The sequence below is a fragment of the Scyliorhinus torazame genome, chromosome 10 (genome assembly GCF_047496885.1).
Source record: "Scyliorhinus torazame isolate Kashiwa2021f chromosome 10, sScyTor2.1, whole genome shotgun sequence".
In the NCBI taxonomy this organism is placed as follows: Eukaryota; Metazoa; Chordata; class Chondrichthyes; order Carcharhiniformes; family Scyliorhinidae; genus Scyliorhinus; species Scyliorhinus torazame.
Window position 1 is genome coordinate 49,907,860 of NC_092716.1, and position 21,368 is coordinate 49,929,227.

Genomic DNA, 21,368 nt, shown 5'->3' on the forward strand with positions numbered 1-21,368 from the left:
ACCGAAAACTCTTATATTAAAGCACATTTGAGAATCTTGAAGGAAAACTTTTGAAGGACTTTGGAGTTATCAATCAGTTTTTTTAACAGGAGTTACATGAGGTTGGCTATTTATTGCTTTACATAGTACACAATAAGAATAAGATATAAGGCTGAATTCTCGCATTTCCCATTGAAACCACCCCACACCACTGGGAAACCTACGGGTAGGTTGCACTGCCGGTGGGAACAGGGAATTCCAACATCAAGAGAATTCTGGCCATATTGTTTAAAGGTGCACAACCATAACCAGGATCAGTTTTCACAAGTGTAAATCTTTGCTCAATTGCAGTAAGAATCTAAAGAAAAATTGCACTAAAGTATTGTGCAAGAAAAAATATTTTTAAAGCTTAAATAAATTTCCTTCAGGGCATTAGTCATTTCATTATTCCAGATTTAAAAGTATCAGTCATTAACTTACTATGGTGAGTGGTGAAATTTTGGTCCTATGTCAGTTTTTAAAATGTGATGTTTCTGTGATTCAGTAAGAACCCAAGAGACTGCTATTATATTGAACAGGGGTGAGTTGGAAATATATTCATTGTATCAGAATGATTTAGGAGCATTGGTTGGATCATATCAGTTACTGAAGGGAATTAAGAAGGTCACCATGGTTTTAAAACTACCGTACAGAAATCCTTATAAAATGAGGCATTTTTGAGGGAGAGTGAAGTGATAAACAAATATGAAAACAAAGACAAAGACCTGGTGTAACTTTGAACTATTTCTTTAAAATTAAATTAGAATGAATATAATTCGTAAGTCAACATTCCCTTTTAAAGCATAAAATCTTCACACATTATCAGAGAGTAAAGAATGAATCTTCAAACATCTGCTTACATGCAAAAAAACATTTTTAGGTTGAAAAAACTGACAGATTCAAACCATTGAACTCTACTTTGAGTCACAAAAGGCAACAACTTGTTTATCATAATAGGCATTTTTGTGCTGTCTGAGGCAAAGTGTACACTTGAACAAAATTTTTGTCTGCATGTTATCAACTGCAAGTAACTCTGTCATGCAATGTTCAACAAAGTTTAAAATAACACAGAAACCATAGTTGTACATTGGAACTTATTTCCCATCTGGAAAGCATACAGAAACAGAATTGTATATTTGAGATTGATATTTTGTGATTTAAAACTGCAGTATCCGATATCCAACATACAAATTTCAGACCAATTTCAAAAATCATTATCTATGAATCACAGAGCATAATTGGGCTGATTTAGAAGTCAACTATAAAATAATTACTGCAATCAAATTCAAAATTTGTAAATGAAATTTAGAAATGAATACATTATCACTTTTTAAAAAACCGACTAACATAGAAGTCCAAAACAGAAATAGTGAACCGTTAATGCAACCTTTGTTAATTAGAAACTTAGAAACCCGACACCAATTTACACGGATCTTGAATTTGTGTCAATTGGAATTATTAAACCAAATTAATTTACCCTTGCAGAATTTTATAATGATACACTGCTCTCTGAAGGCTGCTAATATAACTAAGTAGACAAATAACATTTCTGTACTGTTCAATGATTTACTACAGTTTGCAGTTGAATTCTAACCAAACCTGATGAAAGCAATACCTTCTCATAGGCTGACGTGTACAATGCCATAGCTTTCCATGCTCTGTGCAGAGCTGCAGCATGCAGACTGTACATTAATTGGCTAGATTACAGTCCATGTACTTCATCAAAGCCCCAGCATAATAATTATAAAGTAGATCAATGGTGGTTTTTAGCAGTCTAAAAGCTTGTTGCATTTTATCCCTGTAGATGAACTGTTATATTATGACACATGCAAAGAAATGCACAGGGCCATTTTAATAGTCAATACTTTTAAGATTGCACTAAAAATGAAACATGTATGTATTTATATATTTCCCAAGTTTTTCTTTTTTCTGCCAAAGTCTTCCATAATGTCATATTCTTCATTCAAAAGACCAGGGCTTGCAGTGGTTCTGGGCTTCTCTATGACAGCAGATTGGCCAGTAGAAGGCACACTTGTAGTTGGACAACATGTACAGTATTAATAAATTGCTCACATTGCATCAATGGCTGCCAATCCTGGGTCTGAAACAATAAAAGTGAAAAAAAGTAGTGCTGATACTCAGGCCGTGCTATTCTACTCACCCACTAAGGGGTTCAGTCAATTCTTCTCTGGCTGTAAGCTTTAACAGGATTACCTGCCAAATAAAAGTGCCCACAAAATGCATAGAAGGGTGGAAGGTTGGTAGTGTAGTCTCCAGGTGGCCCCTGACTTTAAAGAAAGAGTTGTCGATAGTATTTACACATTGATAAAGTCCTGTTATCAATGTTTAGTTGACTGCACCTCAGTGAAGCACCTTGGGGATTTTTTCTATGTTAAACATGCTATTTAAGTGCGATTTGTTGTATTGTTGTATTATTTCTGGTCTCATCAATACAACTGCTGGATATCCTTGAACAAAAGTTATGGCAGAAGTGTTAAATCATATAATGATGCTTTACTTCCATTCTTCATTGAACCCTTCTCTCCATAGCATTCAGAACAGTTTGTAGTCTAGATGAAATACACTTGAGTATATTGTAACAAAATAAAGAGAAGAATCTTCAATAGTCATGGACTTCTCTATAGCTTTAGATGTAGTTCACAGAAAAAGAAAGATCTCCATTTCAGTACCTTTGGAATTCTGAATCTTCAGATATAATTTCAATAATTTTATTGGAGTAAGGTGATGATGTTACATATTGTTGTACCAACTCACTGCACGTTATAGTGGTCGGATGTGAGTTCATGCCTGTGATTCTCATTCAGCCCGTTCCTAAACTTAGGTGAGCCATTGAAGGGAGGCAGTAATTGGAAGCTGAGGAACAAAGAAGAGGGAGAATTTCAGGGTTGGTCACCCTGGCCCACTTGTCCTAAAGCTGGTTACAGAGTCCGTATCTTTTGTGCTCATTACTTTGACCAGGGACAAAAAGTGGGAAAATAATTAAAAAGCAGGGCTTTGAAAATAAATAGTAAAAACATTCAGTTTACAATATGTTATGAGGCTTTTGTAAATTTGACTTGAAAAGAGTTTCAACATCTTTTCAAGTGAGGGGAAGTATACTGTACATCGTCTCTGCTCTTAATATCATCCAGACTATGGGAAATACTCACTTCATATTTCAGGCACTTATAAAATCAAGCTGGAAAAGACCTGGTGGCCTTTCCCTCTCTGTTGACCTTGTTCTCTTGAATAATACCAAGAACTGTTCGAACAAGCAGGACAGCTAACAGTAATGTCCAATCTCTAGAGTAAACTCTGACAATGTAAGAAAATCCAAATATATATCCTATTGTACACATTACAACATTACTCAGCTGACCCCCCCCCCCCACCCCCCCACCCCCCCGCGCCCCCCTCCCCCCCCCCGTAAAGAGGATGGTCTAACCCAAATGAAAGATTAACATCCATTTAAATCTAAGATTAAGGTTTGACAACCTCAATACGTTTATTGACACTGGTTTGAACTGTGGAACTGTGGAAGTGAGATTAAGAGTATTAGACAGTTTCACTTTTATCCTTAAGAAAACATAAACTATCTCAGGAGACCCAAGAATGAAAGGCATCATGCTGATGTCTCGTTGTCCATATGAACATTATGGGGAAGTGCTTTTTATTTGCAAGCTGATATCACCAGTGTGAAAATCAATCATGGAGATACTGGATGGGATTTATCAGCTGTTCACGCCGGCAGGAAATTCAGGTCCCATGCGGTGCACGGGGGTCCCAGCGAGGAGGGGAATGCTGTCACCGGTAAATCCCATTGACAAAAGCGGGGTCGGTAGATCCCGCTGGTGGGCTGCCTCCGCCGCTGAAAAACATGCGGCAGGGTGGTTGGTAAATCCTGCCCACTATCTCTGAGGAACACTAATAGTTATTGCCAAAGAACAAGATTACCACCCCACTCCAGTCCCCCAACATGGCTCACTTTCCTCCTCCCACCAGATAATCAGAGATCCTTCATTTCAGTCAGAGTCAGTTATTATACATAAGATTGTTCATTCTTTTTAAAGTATTCCTTCTACATAATCAATCAGTATTGTTGGACCTAACTCATGCCTCAATCAGAAGTTGTAAGAAATTTTCTTTGGTGACTCTAAAGCCTGGGGTGAAGCACCGATAAAAAAGAGAAGTGACCCAGCTTGCCTTATTTTACAGGACCAAGGAGACTAAGTTATAAATACCAAATTCCAGAAAGTTTGAGTAAAATGTGTCTCTCTATGAACTGTTAATGGCAGGATAGCAAGAAGGGGCCTCTTCTGATTATGAACTTGCTTCTTTAAGGACATGGTAAAACGATTTATCCAGAGCCCTCAGAATGTATTAACTGAATAACAGGTATTTTACGGTAGGGGTGGGCAATAGCTTTTCAAATTAACCAGCCCCATTTTGTTTTTCCTGAGGCCCTGGCACATTAGCCTAGAAAATTAATATAGCTCTTAGTTTGTAAAATGCTGCCACTCAGTTGGGTAGAAAGCCCATGGAAGATCTAATGATTTTAAAAGACAGACTTTCAGGTTAACTATCGTCCCTTTTCACCAACTTTTTCTAGAAACACAATTTGAACAATATTACACAAAATCTGCTAAAAATGAGGTTGGAAGTTGAAGGAGCTGATTGTTCCTGGCCTGAAGGAAACACATTTTGCCATGTAAAAGACAAAGTAGAGGATATCAGGAAATGTATTCTCTATAATACATGTATAGGCAAAACTCCGATATCAGGATAGAAGATCAATGGGGTGAAGAGATAGAAAGAGATATGGATGAAGCATTAGCCATCTCATGTAATCACAATTTGTATCAATACAATTTAATGAATTTCCAAAAATGAAAAAAAATGGAAATTCAGGTAAGCATTGAAATAAGGTTAGGGTGGCACAGTGGTTAGCACTGCTGCCTCACAGTGCCGAGGTCCCAGGTTCGAGCCTGGCCCTGGATCACAGTCCATATGGAGTTTGCACATTCTCCCCGTGTCTGCGTGGGCCTCACCCCCACAACCCAAAGATATGCAGGGTAGATGGTTTGACCACGCTAAATTGCCTCTTAATTGGAAAAAAAGAGAATTGGGTACTTTCATTTTTTTAAAAGTGTTGAAATAATATTGAGGCAATGTTCAATAGTGTTCAGATATTGGCAACATTTCCTCTAATTAGTTGTTGTTGTGCATGGCCTATTCATTTAAGTGTGCGGGTATCTTGAAGGGGCTAATTTGTGTTAGGTCTGTGTGGGAACAATGATCATTGGTCACTTCTGAAATCATTATTACTGGAAGATGCTTTTCAAAACAAAATATTCTTTGATACTAAAACTGCTGTTTCTTTGATTCATTTGAATTAAATAAAGAGGAAAAATGGCAAAGCAGAACACCTTAGATTTGGAAATATAGATCAGGATACACGAAGGAGAAAGGAAGAGCAGATATGCTGCTAGGGATATGGTGAAAGGTGGCACGAGACCCATGTGAACCATAAACATTCACATAGAACATGCATCTATGTAATACAAGAAATATGAATCTGAAATGATTTGTTCACAGATTTGTTAAAGATTATTTATAAACAAATAAACATGTGACTTAAGCAAGTTAACAGTTAGTTTACATACTGAAGGAAGGAGATCATCACTGTTTTTTGTGTGTGATTTAAATGTGCCATAACAATATATGTCACCTGAAATTCATAATGCAAGGTGAGACAATATTCTAATTTTTCTTTTTCTTATTTTGACTGATGAATAGAACATCAATTGTCAATCACTCTCCGGATCAGATTAATAGTTTTGGAATGATGGCAAAACATTTTGGATTTTATTTATTGGGGTTTAGTGAGAAGCAATGTAACCATTAGTGAAAAAATTGAAAAATGAAGGAGGGAACTTATAAACTGCATTAAACATATTGAAAAAACTTACATATGGAGATATTAGTATACTCCAAATATCACACTAAGATCAGACATAGTCATAATTTATCAAGGGCATGCATAGAATTTTAAGACAAATATGTATCATGCTACTGCTGTTCTTTAAATTATAATTCACCACTTTTTATTTGGATGTAAATAAAGCAGTCACATCAGAATTACTTAGGAACTCTATGACCATCCAACCTCATACACAATATTCTTAGTCAAATTAAACTGATGAAGAGGCCTTAACCCCATACTCCACACTTCTGGCTGAACTCAGCTGATATACCTTCAGAAATTATACTCTCACACCATGTTCACATGGCTACCAGCTTTCTGATCAACACACGATCAATCATTACAATTTCTACAATTTCCTTGATAGTCAAACACAACAATACACCCAGGAGTTCGAGAAGATTACAGCATTATAACAAAAATCCATCCCTGACTAAATACTGTTGTTATTCATAGAATCATAGAATTTACAGTGCAGAAGGGGGCTATTAGGTCCATCAAGTCTGTACTGACCCTTGGAAAGAGCACCCTACTTAAGCCCACACATCCACCCTATCTCCCGTAACCCACAAACCCCACCTAATCTTTTAGACACTAAGGGGCAATTTTGCATGGCCAATCCACCTAACCTGCTTATCTTTGGACTGTGGGAGGAAACCGGAGCACCTGGAGGAAACCCACGCAGACACGGGGAGAAATTACAAACTCCACACAGACAGTCACCTGAGCCGGAATTGAACCTGGGACCCTGGAGCTGTGAGGCAGCAATGCTAACCAGTGTGCCACCGTGCTGCCCTGACAATGAACTTCAAAGACAATCCATAGTTTCAACTTAGTAGTTAATTTCTAGTTTTGCCACTGCAAATCAAAAGCCAATAACCAAGCATGTGACAAAAAGTATAATCTTAAGTCATACAAGTGCAGCCTAGACTCAGTTGGAAGCACACTTGCTTCTGAATCACAAAGCTCCACGTTTGAATCCCATGTCAAGTTTTGAGCACAACAATCAAGTCATTCCCGGAATATTTATCCCTCAATCAACATCATAAAAAACAGATTGTCAAACTTTAGTGCATTGATATTTGTAGGAATTTGTTGGGTGCAAATTAGCTGCCATGTTTTCTACATTCCAACAGCAACTTCGCTTCAAAAAAGTACTTAATTCACTGTAAAGCATTTTGAGATGTCTGGTGATCATGAAAGATGCTATTTAAATATCAGTCTTTCTTTTTTTCAAATTGACTGACATGAAAATAGTTTTAGTCTCCAGTCAACTAACAGGGTCACGTGACTTTTGTTTATGCAATGTGAGCTTCACGATCGTGACCAGCATTTGTTGCCCAATGCTAGCTGCCCTTGAGAAGATGGTGGAGCACAGCTTTCACACACATTGAATTTGTCACAATACCAGCATGCTCCAATGAATTTTAGATAGGCAAAGCAAGCAAACATAAAGTGACATTTATGTACCATGGAAAAGGTGTGTGTTTGGACAGTTCCTTGTGGCTAAAATAACTGAATTAATCAAAATAACTTTAATGTTCAAGAGTAGGTATATTAGTTACTGAGACAGACCATGGAAACAGCAGTGTAGATTAGTTCTTGATACAGTGAAACATTTCTGAAAACATTGAGGAATTTGGTGAAAAAGTGGGAGTGAGGTCAGCTAAAAAACAATGATTTTCTGGAGGCAACTGACCTTTTCACATTCCTAAAATGGAATATTTTTCAAAATGGCATGAACCTCTTTGGATTTTGTTTTGTCTCCAGTAGAAGTAGTTCACAGAAGTGTAAAAAATGACTGACATGTCTTGCAAGATAACTTTTGACATTGGAGCCCTACAGTGGTAACTCCATCATGACGAAGTTGAAAAAGGTTTAAAATAAAATTATCAAAGCCTAAATTTCTGATCCATAGTTGAAAAGATTAGCCACTTAGAACCACATGAACTTGATCAGGAAACTTAATTGGTGGGATATCCTAAATAATTCACAGCATTTTAAATGTTGAAATGTGGCTCAGGTAGTTTTTTTAAACTCTTAAATTCAGGTTTTTTTATGTTGTAAACTTGTCAAAGTACTACAATGTGATATAAAGTAACATAAAGTACTATAATGTGACTATAAAGTACCATAAAGCAATATACAAAACAAATAGTTATATCTCATCAAGCAGCAAAGTTGAAATGTTTATGGTGGGACTGTGTGGTTTATTCTGCATACAATGTTGATTTCCATTTAAAACAAAACATTGTTTTGTGCGTATGACTTGTGTCAAGGCATAAAATGGATTGGATAAAAATCTCACAAACTGTGATGAACCCAGGTGCTGCAGAAAATTAAAACCAAAAACTTCACTCAACACAAAGCTGGACTTTAAAAAGAATCCTTTCTGTGTAAAAATCTATAACATGCAAAAATAGATTGTTTATCATACAGGTGTCACAACTGCTTTTGTGAGAGGTTTTAGTCTTTGTTGTACTGTTTCACCTCTAGTTGTTGGTTGATCCATGTACTTATTTCTAACTAAAAGCTAGTATATAAAATAAATGGATTATCCCACTCAAGAAGTGAGTAATACAATGAAGGTTTGAGTCTGTGAATGGCTACTTACTCACATTTTTAGTTGTTTAGACGTATTTTTAATGCAGTCCAACTCAGTCAAAGTGGTGTTCATAACCAAGTATCAACTTAGCTACACAATAGCTTAAGTATCATCATTAGTGATGTCTGTCCAATTTTCCCTATTTCCCTTGTTTAAAAAATCACAGTAAACTTTTATATGTGGTTGGCCTCAAATTTCTACTGAGAAGTAATACTTTCCAGTCAAAGTGCTATCAGTATTATACCCAATCAGGTAGTGGATGTGCAGTGAGGTTCCTTGAACAAGACCAGCTTGAAGTTTCTCTGCCTTTACTGTGATTTATCTTCTGTTTATTAAACATTTTTGCTTGGGACATGGACTTGCAAAAGTGATGAGATGCAAAGGATCTGGGTAGGTTATGCACCAAAACTATACTTGTTAGAGAAAAATATTTTTAGAGAAATAGAATTCCATTTTAAAAATGAGTTTTTCCCTAAATTTGTTGATTTCTCACGATTATGTGGAAATAGTTAGTTTGAAACATATCAATTGAATGTCACACAATGGCTGCAGTAACATTTATTTCTGACAAACCTAATATCAAGTGGCCCAGAAAAATAGATGATGTATAAAAAATGTTGGTGTGTTCCTTGCAAATGTCAGCAGTAACACTTACCTCTTAGTCAGAGGGCTGTGGGCACAAGCTCTAGTACAGGACGTTAGCATCTGACCCGAGGAAATGCTGCCCTGTTGAAAGTATCACATTTTGGATATGATGTCAAGCAGTCATTAGTCTGCTTACGTCGCACCATTTGAGAAAGCACATGGGATTTCTCTCGGCGTCCTGGCTAACATGTACCCCTCAAATAAAAAATATTAAATGACCATTCATCCGATCTGTAGAATGCTGATGTGGGAAAATTGGCTGTTTTGTTTATCTACATTTACATTACCATGGTGAACACCCTTCAAAAGTATTGAATTGAATGAGCGTTTTGGGGTATCCAGAGGATGTAAAAAGTGCAGCGTAAATGCAAGTTCCTTTTTCTTTCTGTCACTTTATGACTGTATTTTTTTTATTGGTCATCTTCCCAGCTGATGTGTTCATTGAACTCTATTATGAACATTACTGATTGTATGTGTAGTTTGTAAAATAGTGTCAAGTGTTAGAATTGTTAGAGCTGGACAGTCTATCTAAGGTCGGGGTATTGGGTTGGGATTGGTAAGAGAAGGATGGAATGGTTGTGTTTTTCTTGAAAAGGTGGTTCCATTGGGCTAGATTTTCACAGAATCGCCGAGGCCTTTAAAAATGGCGTGCAGGACCCAGATTCAGAAGTCCTAGCCCATTTCCAACAGATCCCATTTTTGCTAGACCAGTAAAGAGGGTCTGGGTGTGAATCGCACAAGTAAGAAATCCAAACTCAGGAGGACCTTTTGAAGTTAGTGCTGAGTTCAAACATGCCCCATTTGGCTGTTCCAAGGGCCTTAGCACACTGTGGAAATCACAAATTGCTTTAATAGACGTTAATGTTTTTGACGGGTGGATAAAGTTTAAGTATCATGATCTGAAGTTTTTTTTAGTTCCCCAGTCCTTTAATTAAGAAAAAACAGGCTGACGCTATAAGTTAAAGTAATGTTGTAGGTTAAGAAACATTACTATCTGTTCCTACAGTTTCAACAGTGTTATTTGTAGACATTCTAAAACATTAGGAAGATTTAAAATCTTTGAATAGGTTTCATGAATGGGAGTTTTTTTTATCAAGCGTGTATGAGTAAGAGCTTTATTAGCTTGCTAGGAGTTTTTTTTTCCATCTCTAGATGGCTCCTGAGGCCTACCATAGTGAATACTGCATGAGTGGCTATATAGGTGGCATGGGCGTGTGAAATGGCATGGAGGGGGCATGGGGTATGAGGTGGCATGGTGGTGACATGGAGGTCAGTGGGGGGCATATGATTTGGCAAAAAGATGATGTGGGGAGAGGGTGGGGATGGAGGAGGTGTGAAGAGTGAGGGCTAGAGGGCCTAACATTTCAAAAACACCTGGGACAAGTTCAAGAGAAACTGACTTTTTGGCCAATCTGCTTCAGCAGTCATCCACACCTGTGGTCGCCTATGACCTACTTCTGAGATTAGGGGGCCGGATTCTAGCCCACCCCGCCTCCATGGAAATTGGGTGTCATGGGGCCCTTTAAACTGAGGTTGGTCTGCTGAATCGGGAGATTTCTCATCTGACGTTACCCGCTTCGGTAGTAAAAATCTGGCCCGCTATGTCTGATGCCTGGTTATAAACTCATTACTGCCAACCTCAAGTGGCCAATGTTCTGTGAACAATTAATTGCAATTATCACTTTCTTCTCTCAACTAATAATGGGAATCCAGATAATACCAATATAATTACAATGATTTATAAATTCCTGCTGTGATCTGACAATCTGTTAATTGTTGACACCTAACTTGGGGGAAAATCTTTTATTAAAATTAGGGAAAGCTCAATTTCAACATGATTGATATCTGATCAAAGAAACATATATCAATAGCAATTCGTTTTTTTGTTGGACTACCAAGATTATAAATTTTCTAACTATCAAATCCCTGCCCCGAGTGCAAAGTCAGATCTTATTTATTTTGTAGCCTGCTTTATATTAACAACTATTAAAAAGTAAATTCACAACCATTTCGCCATTTCATGCCAGCTGTAGCTTTGGAAGCAGTCTTGCATGTTGTATATTGAAGAACTATGAAAAACCATTGACAAAATATACTTTATAAAAATTAGATGCAGAAGCCACAAGGTCGTGGGGTGGGATTTCCTCCATGGGCTTCAGGACACCCATTGTCATCCTCAAATGGGGGTCAGAAACACAATTAGTAGTCAGGGATCACCATCCAATTGAGTAGAGCAGGTAGGTTTTCAAAGCTGGAAGGTCAATAGGAGGTCATCCAGCTTTGAACCAGCAGCAGAATGCCACGGCAGGTACGTGAGGAAAGGGCACCTCAAGATGGAGGTGTCCTCTCTCCAACACTTCTAAATTTAAAATACAAAATGGCCTCAGCAGCTGGCCCGCCATTGTGTGGTAGGGGGAGGGTGGGTGGTGGTGGTGGATCCCTCCATAGGGTGGCCTGCAGCTGCAGCTGTAAGGCAGATAGGCCAGAAGGGTTTCTCAGTCTGCGTGGAGCGTGGTCTGCAATCTGCCACCAGGAGGCTGCTTCTGGACAGCCACACTGTTTTCCAAAGACTCAGGGAACTTGGAGCCCAACGGGAAAATTCGAGTCAGCCTCCGACTATAGGTCATACCAGGCCACCTGCCACATTGCCGCCACCCTCCCCACCATCACACCGCTGCCCCCCCCCCCCCCAACTTTGCAGGAAAATAGCCAGGTGCTAGATGAAGCCAGGGAACTGAAATGCCGAGTAACAGTGCAAATTTCCACACCTGCCGTATCCTTCCCCATCAGGGCTAGAAATCCTCCATTTGGATTCAGCATTGACCCCTTAAGCCCTGAAACCTTCATGTGATTTTCAAGATGTACACGTTTTCATGCCTGGAAAATGATTTTCATTAAAATTTCAAATATTAAATATTATGAAGTAAAATTACAGAAATGGTCCATATGGAGCCAGGAACACCTCTTAATTCACAATCTCTGAAAGAGCTAAACAGTCATTTGCAGATTCTGATTGTGTTTTGATGCAGAAATACTATTGTTACGCAAAAGGTTAAATAGCTTCTACTGAACTCTTCAAAAGGATGTGTTTGATAAAAACTGATCAAAAGTTATGAAATAATGTATAGGTTTGTGAGTGAACCTAATGAGTTGATTTCTGTGGCATATTTGTTTTCTTATTCAGCTCATTTTAATCAAAATGCTATGAATGTTTCCACAACGATAAATAAGAGAATATTACGATAGTTTTGAAAATTGACTTGAGTAGACCAACAAAAAAGATAATGTAAACTATACATTCAGAATAAATCCTCATTGATACCCAAATGGACATTTCATTATTTTAAGTTTCTTGATGTCAGTACTAAGGTAATGTTACCTTCCTCCTGGTTTGTCTATAGTTCTTCTCTTCAAACATTGCATGTTAAATCATTGAAGTAATGGGGAAGCATATTTCACCATTCTGTCATGCCACAGAGCTATTTTATTTATGCCATTAATTTTGACTAAATTCCAGTATTGTTATCTAGGAAAGGCAAAATGTGAAGAAGTTGACCATGTTCTCAGTAAAAGCTGACTTTTTCAGATTGAAGTACATCAGTTTCCTTTTCTGCAATTTCATGTTTTCTCTTATTTAAATTGACAAATAGGCATTCAAATAAAAAAGTGAACAAACAAAATGGCGACACTGATGTTTAGCAAAATCACCATAGCAACCAGAATAGGATTGGAGCCCTAAAAGAGAAAAGAAACAAACATATGAGACATGGAAATTAGGTGACCCCCAACAATATCACAAATAAGTATGTTTGACATAATTCTTTTTCTTGTTTTTAAGAAGCAAATTTACCCAAACGTTTCACTCCTCTAAAATGGTAGTAATTTTTAATAGCAGAAACAACTTAGTGATATGTACTCACCACTGTTAGCCCTTTATGAAGTAAAACTTACAAAGAATTAACCTGCACCTATACGTTTGATCTTAAATTTCTGTCAGCAGCAGTCACTAATTAAACAATGACATTCAAATGAAAACAAATGAGAAAACTGAGGTTAAATTACTCTTAATGTAAAATAAATGAATGCTGCTTTTTCTCTACAATTGATCAAATATTAATATATGTTTTAAAGTCTGGTCTTTTGGTCTGATGACCCTGTTTATGGGAAGTTAATTATAAAAACCAAATCCTCCTGACCCAGCATATGAAATATCTTGGAAAACCTATGTTGGAGAGTGAAATACCAGACGTTTGTCCCAATGGTTTCATAGGCACGTGAGCAATTAATACTGATCTATGACTAAAAACATCAGATTTCAGAAAAAGATGTCTCTCAATGTCTTACTAAAAGATGGTGGTCCATTATCATATTGCAAATCTATCAAGAGAACATTCCAGAATCTGATGTTGCAACACCTATTATCATTCAAAATGTTGCATTTGCAATTTGTTGCTCCAGTTTGTAATCGTTAACAATTTTTAAAGTTGAGATTTGGATGGGGCACCATCACTTCTTGTGCGATTTCAGGTTCATTAGTTATTCTGCAACTACAACTGGTAACAACTGGTGGGTCATTTGCACAATTCAAACATAAATTTGGATTAATCAGACCATTTTAGTTAGCCTTTGATTGTACAGGGAAAAGGATGTTGTCTCTGTCAAAAGAACTGTATCTGTTTCGATAAATTTTACGTTTAAAAGCTATAACTTCCAATTTTATGACAAAAATGTATGTCAGCTGTTGTCTATACAAAGTAATCTTATTGAGCTGCAGGTGATATATCTCAAATATATCTTTTAGAAGTAAATCACTATTAAAGATTTTTAAGTAGTTTTCCAGGTACACCATTGCACTATGACACAGAGCAAGATTTGGGTTTTCCTCTGTGCTTCCTAAAGCAGCAGGCAAAGAACTAGGGAAAAAATGAACTATATCACCCTCGTTCGCATGGTAAAGAATGGTACGTGCAAAAACCTGGGTCTAAATCACATGCCAAATCTTGCAACTTGGAAATGGTTCATGGAATAGATGGCATTTAAAAAGAAAATAACAAAAATCAAAGAGAAATAATTTGTAATTACTCTTCAACCTGATTATTTACATGGTATTTACATGGTACCACAAGTGGTAATCAATATCTGAGTTAGCTGTCAACAATTGTAGCTAATATTTAATGCATACCAATATTTAGACTGCCTGAAGAATGTACTACGTTGCAATGCTTTGGTGCAGTTTTTGTTGAGTGAGGCAAACATCTGTGTGACTGCAAGTACTTTTGTTAATATTCTTTAGACTGTGTGGGATTTAAGTAATTGACAAACTGAGTTCCCTTCCTGTTCATTCCTTGCATTCTATACTGAAAATTAATTCCTAGTGAGGATAAGGCAATATTATTTAATAATGTACCACAGTTATAAAGAGGTTAAAAGCTATCTGCCTTATACAGGCAAGCTGCCACAATCCAAAAATAATTTATTATGTCCGACAGGAACTTAGATTAAGCGGCTAATGCAAAGTATTGAACCTGAGCCTGGATTAATCAGGCCATTTCAGTTAGTCTTTGACTGTACAGTAAAAAGGATGTTGTCCCTGTCAAAGGAACTGTATTTGTTTCGATAAATCATACGTTTAAAAGCTATAACTTGCAATTTTATAACAAAAATATATGTCAGCTGTTGTTTATACAAAATAATCTTATTGAGTTGCAGGTAATTCCGTTCATTTCAGATACGTCTATTTAAATACAGGGAGCCTTTAATGAAAGCATAAGCTGTTGCTAGGTGACTACTGAGAAAGCTAATGAGATGGCAGTATTTAATGGCTCAGCAGATCTTAGGCACTAAAGTGGTTGTGCTGCTTAAAATGAGCTAATGAAAGGTTGGAGAAATAGCTAGGGTAATATACAGAACTGAATATCAGTATGAAATGACACCTTACTCTTTATATATGTGTCAGATGTTAAATGGAACCTTATGCTGATTTTCATTGGGATACTGATATGAATAATGTGATGCTGGTATTAATTTTTTTTTTTGAAATATATTTTATTGAAATTTTTCAAACAGAAATTTTCCGTTTTTACAACTTAATAAAGGAATATACATTAAACGTTATTTAAATAATATATTAAACTAACAACAAATGAAAAAAGAGATAAACCAAAAAGCAAATATCAACAACTGGCAAAAAACAAAAACACGGGATAATACTCCCCCCCCCCCCCCCCCCCCCCCCCCCCGGGTTGCTGCTGCTGTCTTTTCTGTTTTTCCCTTATCGTTCCGCGAGATAGTCAAGGAACGGTTGCCACCGCCTGGTGAACCCCTGAGCCGATCCTCTTAACACATATTTTATTCGTTCCAGTCTTATGAACACTGCCATGTCGTTTATCCAGGCCTCCACGCCCGGAGGTTTCGCTTCCTTCCACATAAGTAGAATCCTTCGCCGGGCTACTAGGGACGCAAAGGCCAAGACGTCGGCCTCTTTCGCCTCCTGCACTCCCGGTTCTTCTGCAACCCCAAATATAGCTAACCCCCAGCCTGGTTTGACCCGGACCCCCACCACCTTTGAAATCACTCTTGCCACACCCTCCCAGAACTCATGCAGTGTCGGACATGACCAGAACATGTGAGTGTGGTTCACCAGGTTTCCTGAGCACCTTCCACATCTATCCTCCACCCCGAAAAACCTGCTCAGCCTTGCTCCCGTCATATGCGCTCTGTGTAGAACCTTAAATTGAATCAGGCTAAGCCTGGCACACGAGGACGAAGAATTTACCCTACTTAGGGCATCTGCCCACAGCCCCTCCTCGATCTCTACCCCCAGCTCCTCTTCCCATCTTCCCTTCAGCTCCTCTACCATCGTCTCCCCCTCGTCTCTCATCTCCCTGTATATTTCGGACACTTTACCTTCTCCAACCCATGCCCCCGAAATCACTCTATCCTGGATCCCTTGCGTCGGGAGCAGCGGAAATTCCCTCACCTGTTGCCTCGTAAATGCCCTCACTTGCATGTATCGGAAAGCATTCCCTGGTGGCAACTTATATTTTTCTTCCAATGCTCCCAGACTCACAAACATCCCGTCTACAAACAGGTCCTTCAGCTTCCTGATTCCTGCTCGCTGCCAACATTGAAATCCCCCATCTATCCTCCCCGGGACGAACCTGTGGTTATTCCTTATCGGGGACCACACCGAGGCACCCGTCACTCCCCTGTGTCGTCTCCACTGCCCCCAGATCTTCAAGGTCGCCACCACCACTGGGTTTGTGGTGTACCTTTTCGGGGAGAACGGCAGCGGCGCCGTCACCAGCGCTTTTAGACTCGTTCCCTTACAGGACGCCATCTCCAACTTTTTCCATGCCGCACCTTCTTCTTCCCTCATCCACTTACAGACCATCGACACATTAGCGGCCCAATAGTAGTCACTCAGACTCGGCAGTGCCAATCCCCCTCTGTTCCTACTGCGCTGCAGGAACCCCCTCTTTACCCTCGGGGTCTTTCCCGCCCACACAAAGCCCATAATACTCCTGTCTATTTTTTTGAAAAAGGCCTTTGTAATCAGGATGGGGAGGCACTGAAACACGAAAAGAAACCTCGGGAGGACCACCATTTTAACCGCCTGTACTCTGCCTGCCAATTACAGGGGCACCATATCCCACCTCTTAAAGTCCTCCTCCATCTGCTCTACCAATCGCGTCAGGTTACGTTTATGTAGGGTTCCCCGGTTCCTGGCCACCTGAATCCCCAGGTAGCGAAAGTTCCTTGCCACTCTCCTCAGCGGCAGAGTATCTATCCTCCTGCCCTGTTCCCCGGGGTGTATCACAAAAAGCTCACTCTTTCCCATATTTAATTTGTATCCCGAGAACTCTCCAAACTCCCTGAGTATCTGCATTACCTCTGGCATCCCCTCTACCGGGTCCACCACATATAGCAGTAAGTCATCTGCATATAGTGACACTCGATGTTCCTCTCCCCCGCTAAGTACCCCCCTCCACCTCTTAGAGTCCCTCAGCGCTATGGCCAATGGTTCAATTGCCAACGCGAACAGTAACGGGGACAGGGGGCACCCTTGTCTTGTACCCCTATGTAATCGAAAGTATCCCGATCTTTGCCTGTTTGTAACGACGCTTGCCACCGGGGCCCCGTACAAGAGTCTAACCCATCTAATGACCCCCTCCCCGAACCCAAATCTCTTCAGCACCTCCCACAGGTAGTCCCACTCCACCCTATCGAATGCCTTCTCTGCATCCATCGCCACCACTATCTCTGCCTCTCCCTCCGGTGGGGGCATCATCATCACCCCCAGCAGCCTTCGTACATTGGCATTCAATTGTCTCCCCTTTACAAACCCTGTCTGGTCGTCATGTACCACCCCTGGGACACAATCCTCTATCCTTGTCGCCATCACTTTGGCCAGCAGTTTGGAGTCTATGTTTAGGAGGGAGATGGGCCTGTATGACCCGCACTGCAGCGGGTCTTTGTCTCGTTTCAGAATTAGCGATATCGTCGCCTCCGACATTGTCGGGGGTAACATCCCCCTTTCCTTAGCCTCATTAAAGGTTCTCGCCAAGAGCGGGGCCAGCAGGTCCTATAAAATTCCACCAGGAACCCGTCTGGTCCCGGGGCCTTCCCTGCTTGCATGTTCCCTATTCCTTTGATCACCTCATCCACCTCAATCTGCGCCCCCAGACCTGCCACCTCCTGCCCCTCCACCCTCGGGAACTCTAGCTGATCCAAAAAGTGTATCATTCCTTCTTTCCCCTCCGGGGGTTGGGACTTGTACAGCCTCTCATAAAATGTCTTGAACACCTCGTTCACTTTCCCTACTCTCTGCTCCATCTCTCCCGTTTCGTCCCTAACTCCTCGATCTCACTCGCCGCTCCCCTCTTCCGAAGTTGTTGGGCCAGCAGCCCTTTCCCCATATTCATACTGTATCCCCCGTGCCTTCCTCCACTGTGTCTCTGCCTCTCCCGTGGTCAGCAGGTCAAACTCCGTCTGTAATCTTCGCCTCTCCCTGTATAGCCCTTCGTCTGGGGCCTCCGCATACTTCTTATCCACCCTCAAAATTTCCCCCACTAATCTCTCTCTTTCTTTACCCTCTTGTTTCCCCTTGTGGGCTCTGATGGAAATCATCTCTCCTCTAACCACCGCCTTCAGCGCTTCCCATACTACCCCTGCCTGGACCTCCCCATCGTCATTGACCTCCAGGTATCTTTCGATACATCCCCTCACCCTTCCGCATACCCCCTCGTCCGCCAGTAGTCCCATGTCCAATCGCCAGAGTGGGCGCTGCTCCCTTTCCTCTCCCAGTTCCAGATCCACCCAATGCGGGGCGTGATCTGACACGGCTATAGCCGAGTACTCCGTTCCTGCCACCTTCAGTGCCCGTCCCAAAACAAAAAAGTCTATCCTAGAGTATACCTTATGGACATGGGAGAAAAAGGAAAACTCTTTACCCATCGGTCTGGCGAATCTCCACAGATCTACTCCCCCCATTTGGTCCATAAATCCCTTAAGCACCTTGGCCGCTGCCGGCCTTCTCCCGGTCCTGGATCTGGACCGGTCCAGCCCTGGGTCCAGCACTGTGTTGAAGTCCCCCCCCATTAACAAGTTTCCCACTTCCAGGTCCGGGATACGTCCCAGCATTCGCTTCATGAATCCCGCATCATCCCAGTTCGGGGCATATACGTTCACCAGCACAACCGCCTCACCCTGCAATCTGCCACTCACCATCACATATCTGCCCCCACTATCCACCACTATGGTCTTAGCTTCAAACGATACACGTTTCCCCACCAGTATTGCCACCCCTCTGTTTTTCACGTCCAACCCTGAGTGGAATACCTGTCCCACCCATCCTTTCCTTAGTGTAACCTGATCCGCCAACTTCAGGTGTGTCTCCTGGAGCATAACTTCGTCCGCCTTCAGCCTCTTTAAGTGCGCAAACACCCTTGCCCTCTTAATCGGCCCATTTAAACCTCTCACATTCCACGTGATCAGCCGAATTGGGGGGCATTTACCCCCCCCCCCCGTCGACTAGCCATCCCCTTTTTTAAGCCATCTCCTCACCCAGGTCTCATGCACCCGTCTGTCCCCCAGACGGCGCCCTCCCGTCCCGACCACCTCGTCTCGTATCAGCTCCCCCTTACCCTCAGCAGCAGCAACCCAGTTAATCCCCCCCCCCCCGCTAGATCCCCCTCTAGCTTGATTACTCCCCCCATATTGCTTCTGGAAGTCAGCTGACCTCGGCTTCCCCCGTTCATTCTTTGACCTCCCTGCGTGTGAGGCTCCCTTCCTTCCTGCGCCCCTTTTCCCGCTATAATTTCCATAGCGCGGGAAAATACCCGCGCTTTCCTCTCGGCCCCGCCTTTAATGGCGCAGTTCCCTCATTCCCCTTCCCTGTCCCCTTTTCCACCGGCGCCCACATTTCTTCGTGTCCCCCCCCATCGGGGGGAGAAATATTCCCCGTCCAACATTAGTATACAGTAGCCCTCCCCTCTCCCCACTTTACATTTCTGTGCCACCACCTCGCTACCTCCCTCCGGACATCAATTTCTCAAGTCTAGTCCAATTTCTCATCCTGAATAAATGTCCATGCCTCCTCCGCCGTCTCAAAGTAGTGGTGTTTGCCCTGATGCGTGGCCCACAGTCTCGCCGGCTGCAGCATCCCAAATTTGACTTTCTTCCTATGGAGCACCGCCTTGGCCCGGTTGAAACTCGCCCTCCTTCTCGCCACCTCCGCACTCCAGTCTTGATACACGCGTATCACCGCGTTCTCCCATTTGCTACTCCGTGTCTTCTTAGCCCAGCTCAGGACCATCTCTCTGTCCCTGTAGCGATGGAACTTCACCACCATTGCGCTTGGTGTTTCCCCTGCCTTTGGTCTTCTCACGAGGACCCGGCACGCTCCCTCCACTTCCAGGGGGCCCGTTGGGGCCTCAGCTCCCATTAGAGTATGGAGCATCGTACTCACATACGCCCCAGCATCAGCTCCCTCTGTTCCTTCGGGGAGACCTAAAATCCGTAAGTTCTTCCTCCTCGAGCTGTTCTCCAGGGCTTCCAGCCTTTCTATGCGCCTCTTATGTAGTGCCTCGTGCATCTCCGTTTTTACCACCAACCCTGTATCTCATCTTCATTCTCGGCTGCCTTTGCCTTCACTCCACGGAGCTCCATCGCCTGGACCTTTTGTGTTTCCTTTAGTCCCTCGATTGCCAGTAACATCGGCGCCAGCACCTCCTTCTTGAGCTCCTCCACACATCGTCGGAGGAACTCCTGCTGTTCCGGGCCCCATACCATCTGGGCTCCCTCGGCCGCCATCTTGATTCTCCCTTCTCTTCTCTGCCGCTGCTCCAAAGGATCCTCCGCAATCTGGCCGCTACTGCCGCTCCTTTCCATCCACCCCCGGGGGGACTGCTTCCTTTGTCACCTCACAGTGGGTTTGGCCAAAAAAAGTTCCCGTTGGGGCTCCCGATAAGAGCCCAAAAGTCCGTTGAAACGGGAGGTGCCGAAACGTGCGGCTTAGCGATGCATCGCCGCAACCGGGAGTCGATGCTGGTATTAATAAAGGACAAATCTGACAATTTCTAGAAACTGGTTAACATCCAGTATATAGAACATTTCCGACAGAAGGAAATCATTTGGCCCATTCCTAAAGTAGCAGGCTAAGAACCGGCTAAGAATATTTCATATATTTCTTTAAATAATTGTCCTGCAAAAGTCACATCATATTTCACATCAGCCTCACTTAGTTTACATCATCTCTACACTGTAATAGTAGTATTATAATACAAGTGTGGCATTTAAAGCATTCTTACGACATTGATAATGAATATCTTTCACCTAATGTGTTAGTTAGATGCAAAGAGAATTATTTGACGGTGATAGTGTAAAGTGGTTGATCGAGAATTGAAGCCCAGTTTATATCTCTCCCAATTTTTGTCATTGAATCTATAACTGGCCTCGCAATCCCTTCAGCTCTAATGAATGTTTCAACTGTCTGTTCATCTGAATCAAAATCCGGTCATGATGCAATCTACTCCGACCCTCTAGCAGAAAGAAGATGCACAGCCTTGCTGCTGGAAACATAACAAAATATGTGGGATATTTACTAATCCCAAATAG

The 21,368-nt window shown here is 41.4% G+C and overlaps 1 protein-coding gene across 2 annotated transcripts in view; it reads right to left on the reverse strand.

Annotated features, from left to right (window-relative positions):
- Window positions 1-749: 749 nt before the first annotated feature.
- jph3b (junctophilin 3b) overlaps window positions 750-21,368 on the reverse strand; it is a 333,582-nt gene continuing 312,963 nt past the window's right edge. Inside the window, exons 5-6 of one of the 2 annotated variants that reach the window (XM_072518084.1) lie at window positions 12,631-12,986; window positions 750-2,119 (exon numbers count right to left, since the gene is read on the reverse strand). In XM_072518084.1, coding sequence (XP_072374185.1) covers window positions 12,906-12,986 — 81 coding nt within the window. In that variant the 3' untranslated portion in view covers window positions 750-2,119; window positions 12,631-12,905. Of the gene's footprint in view, window positions 2,893-12,630; window positions 12,987-21,368 lie in introns of both variants that reach the window. The other variant, XM_072518083.1, reaches the window with a different exon arrangement.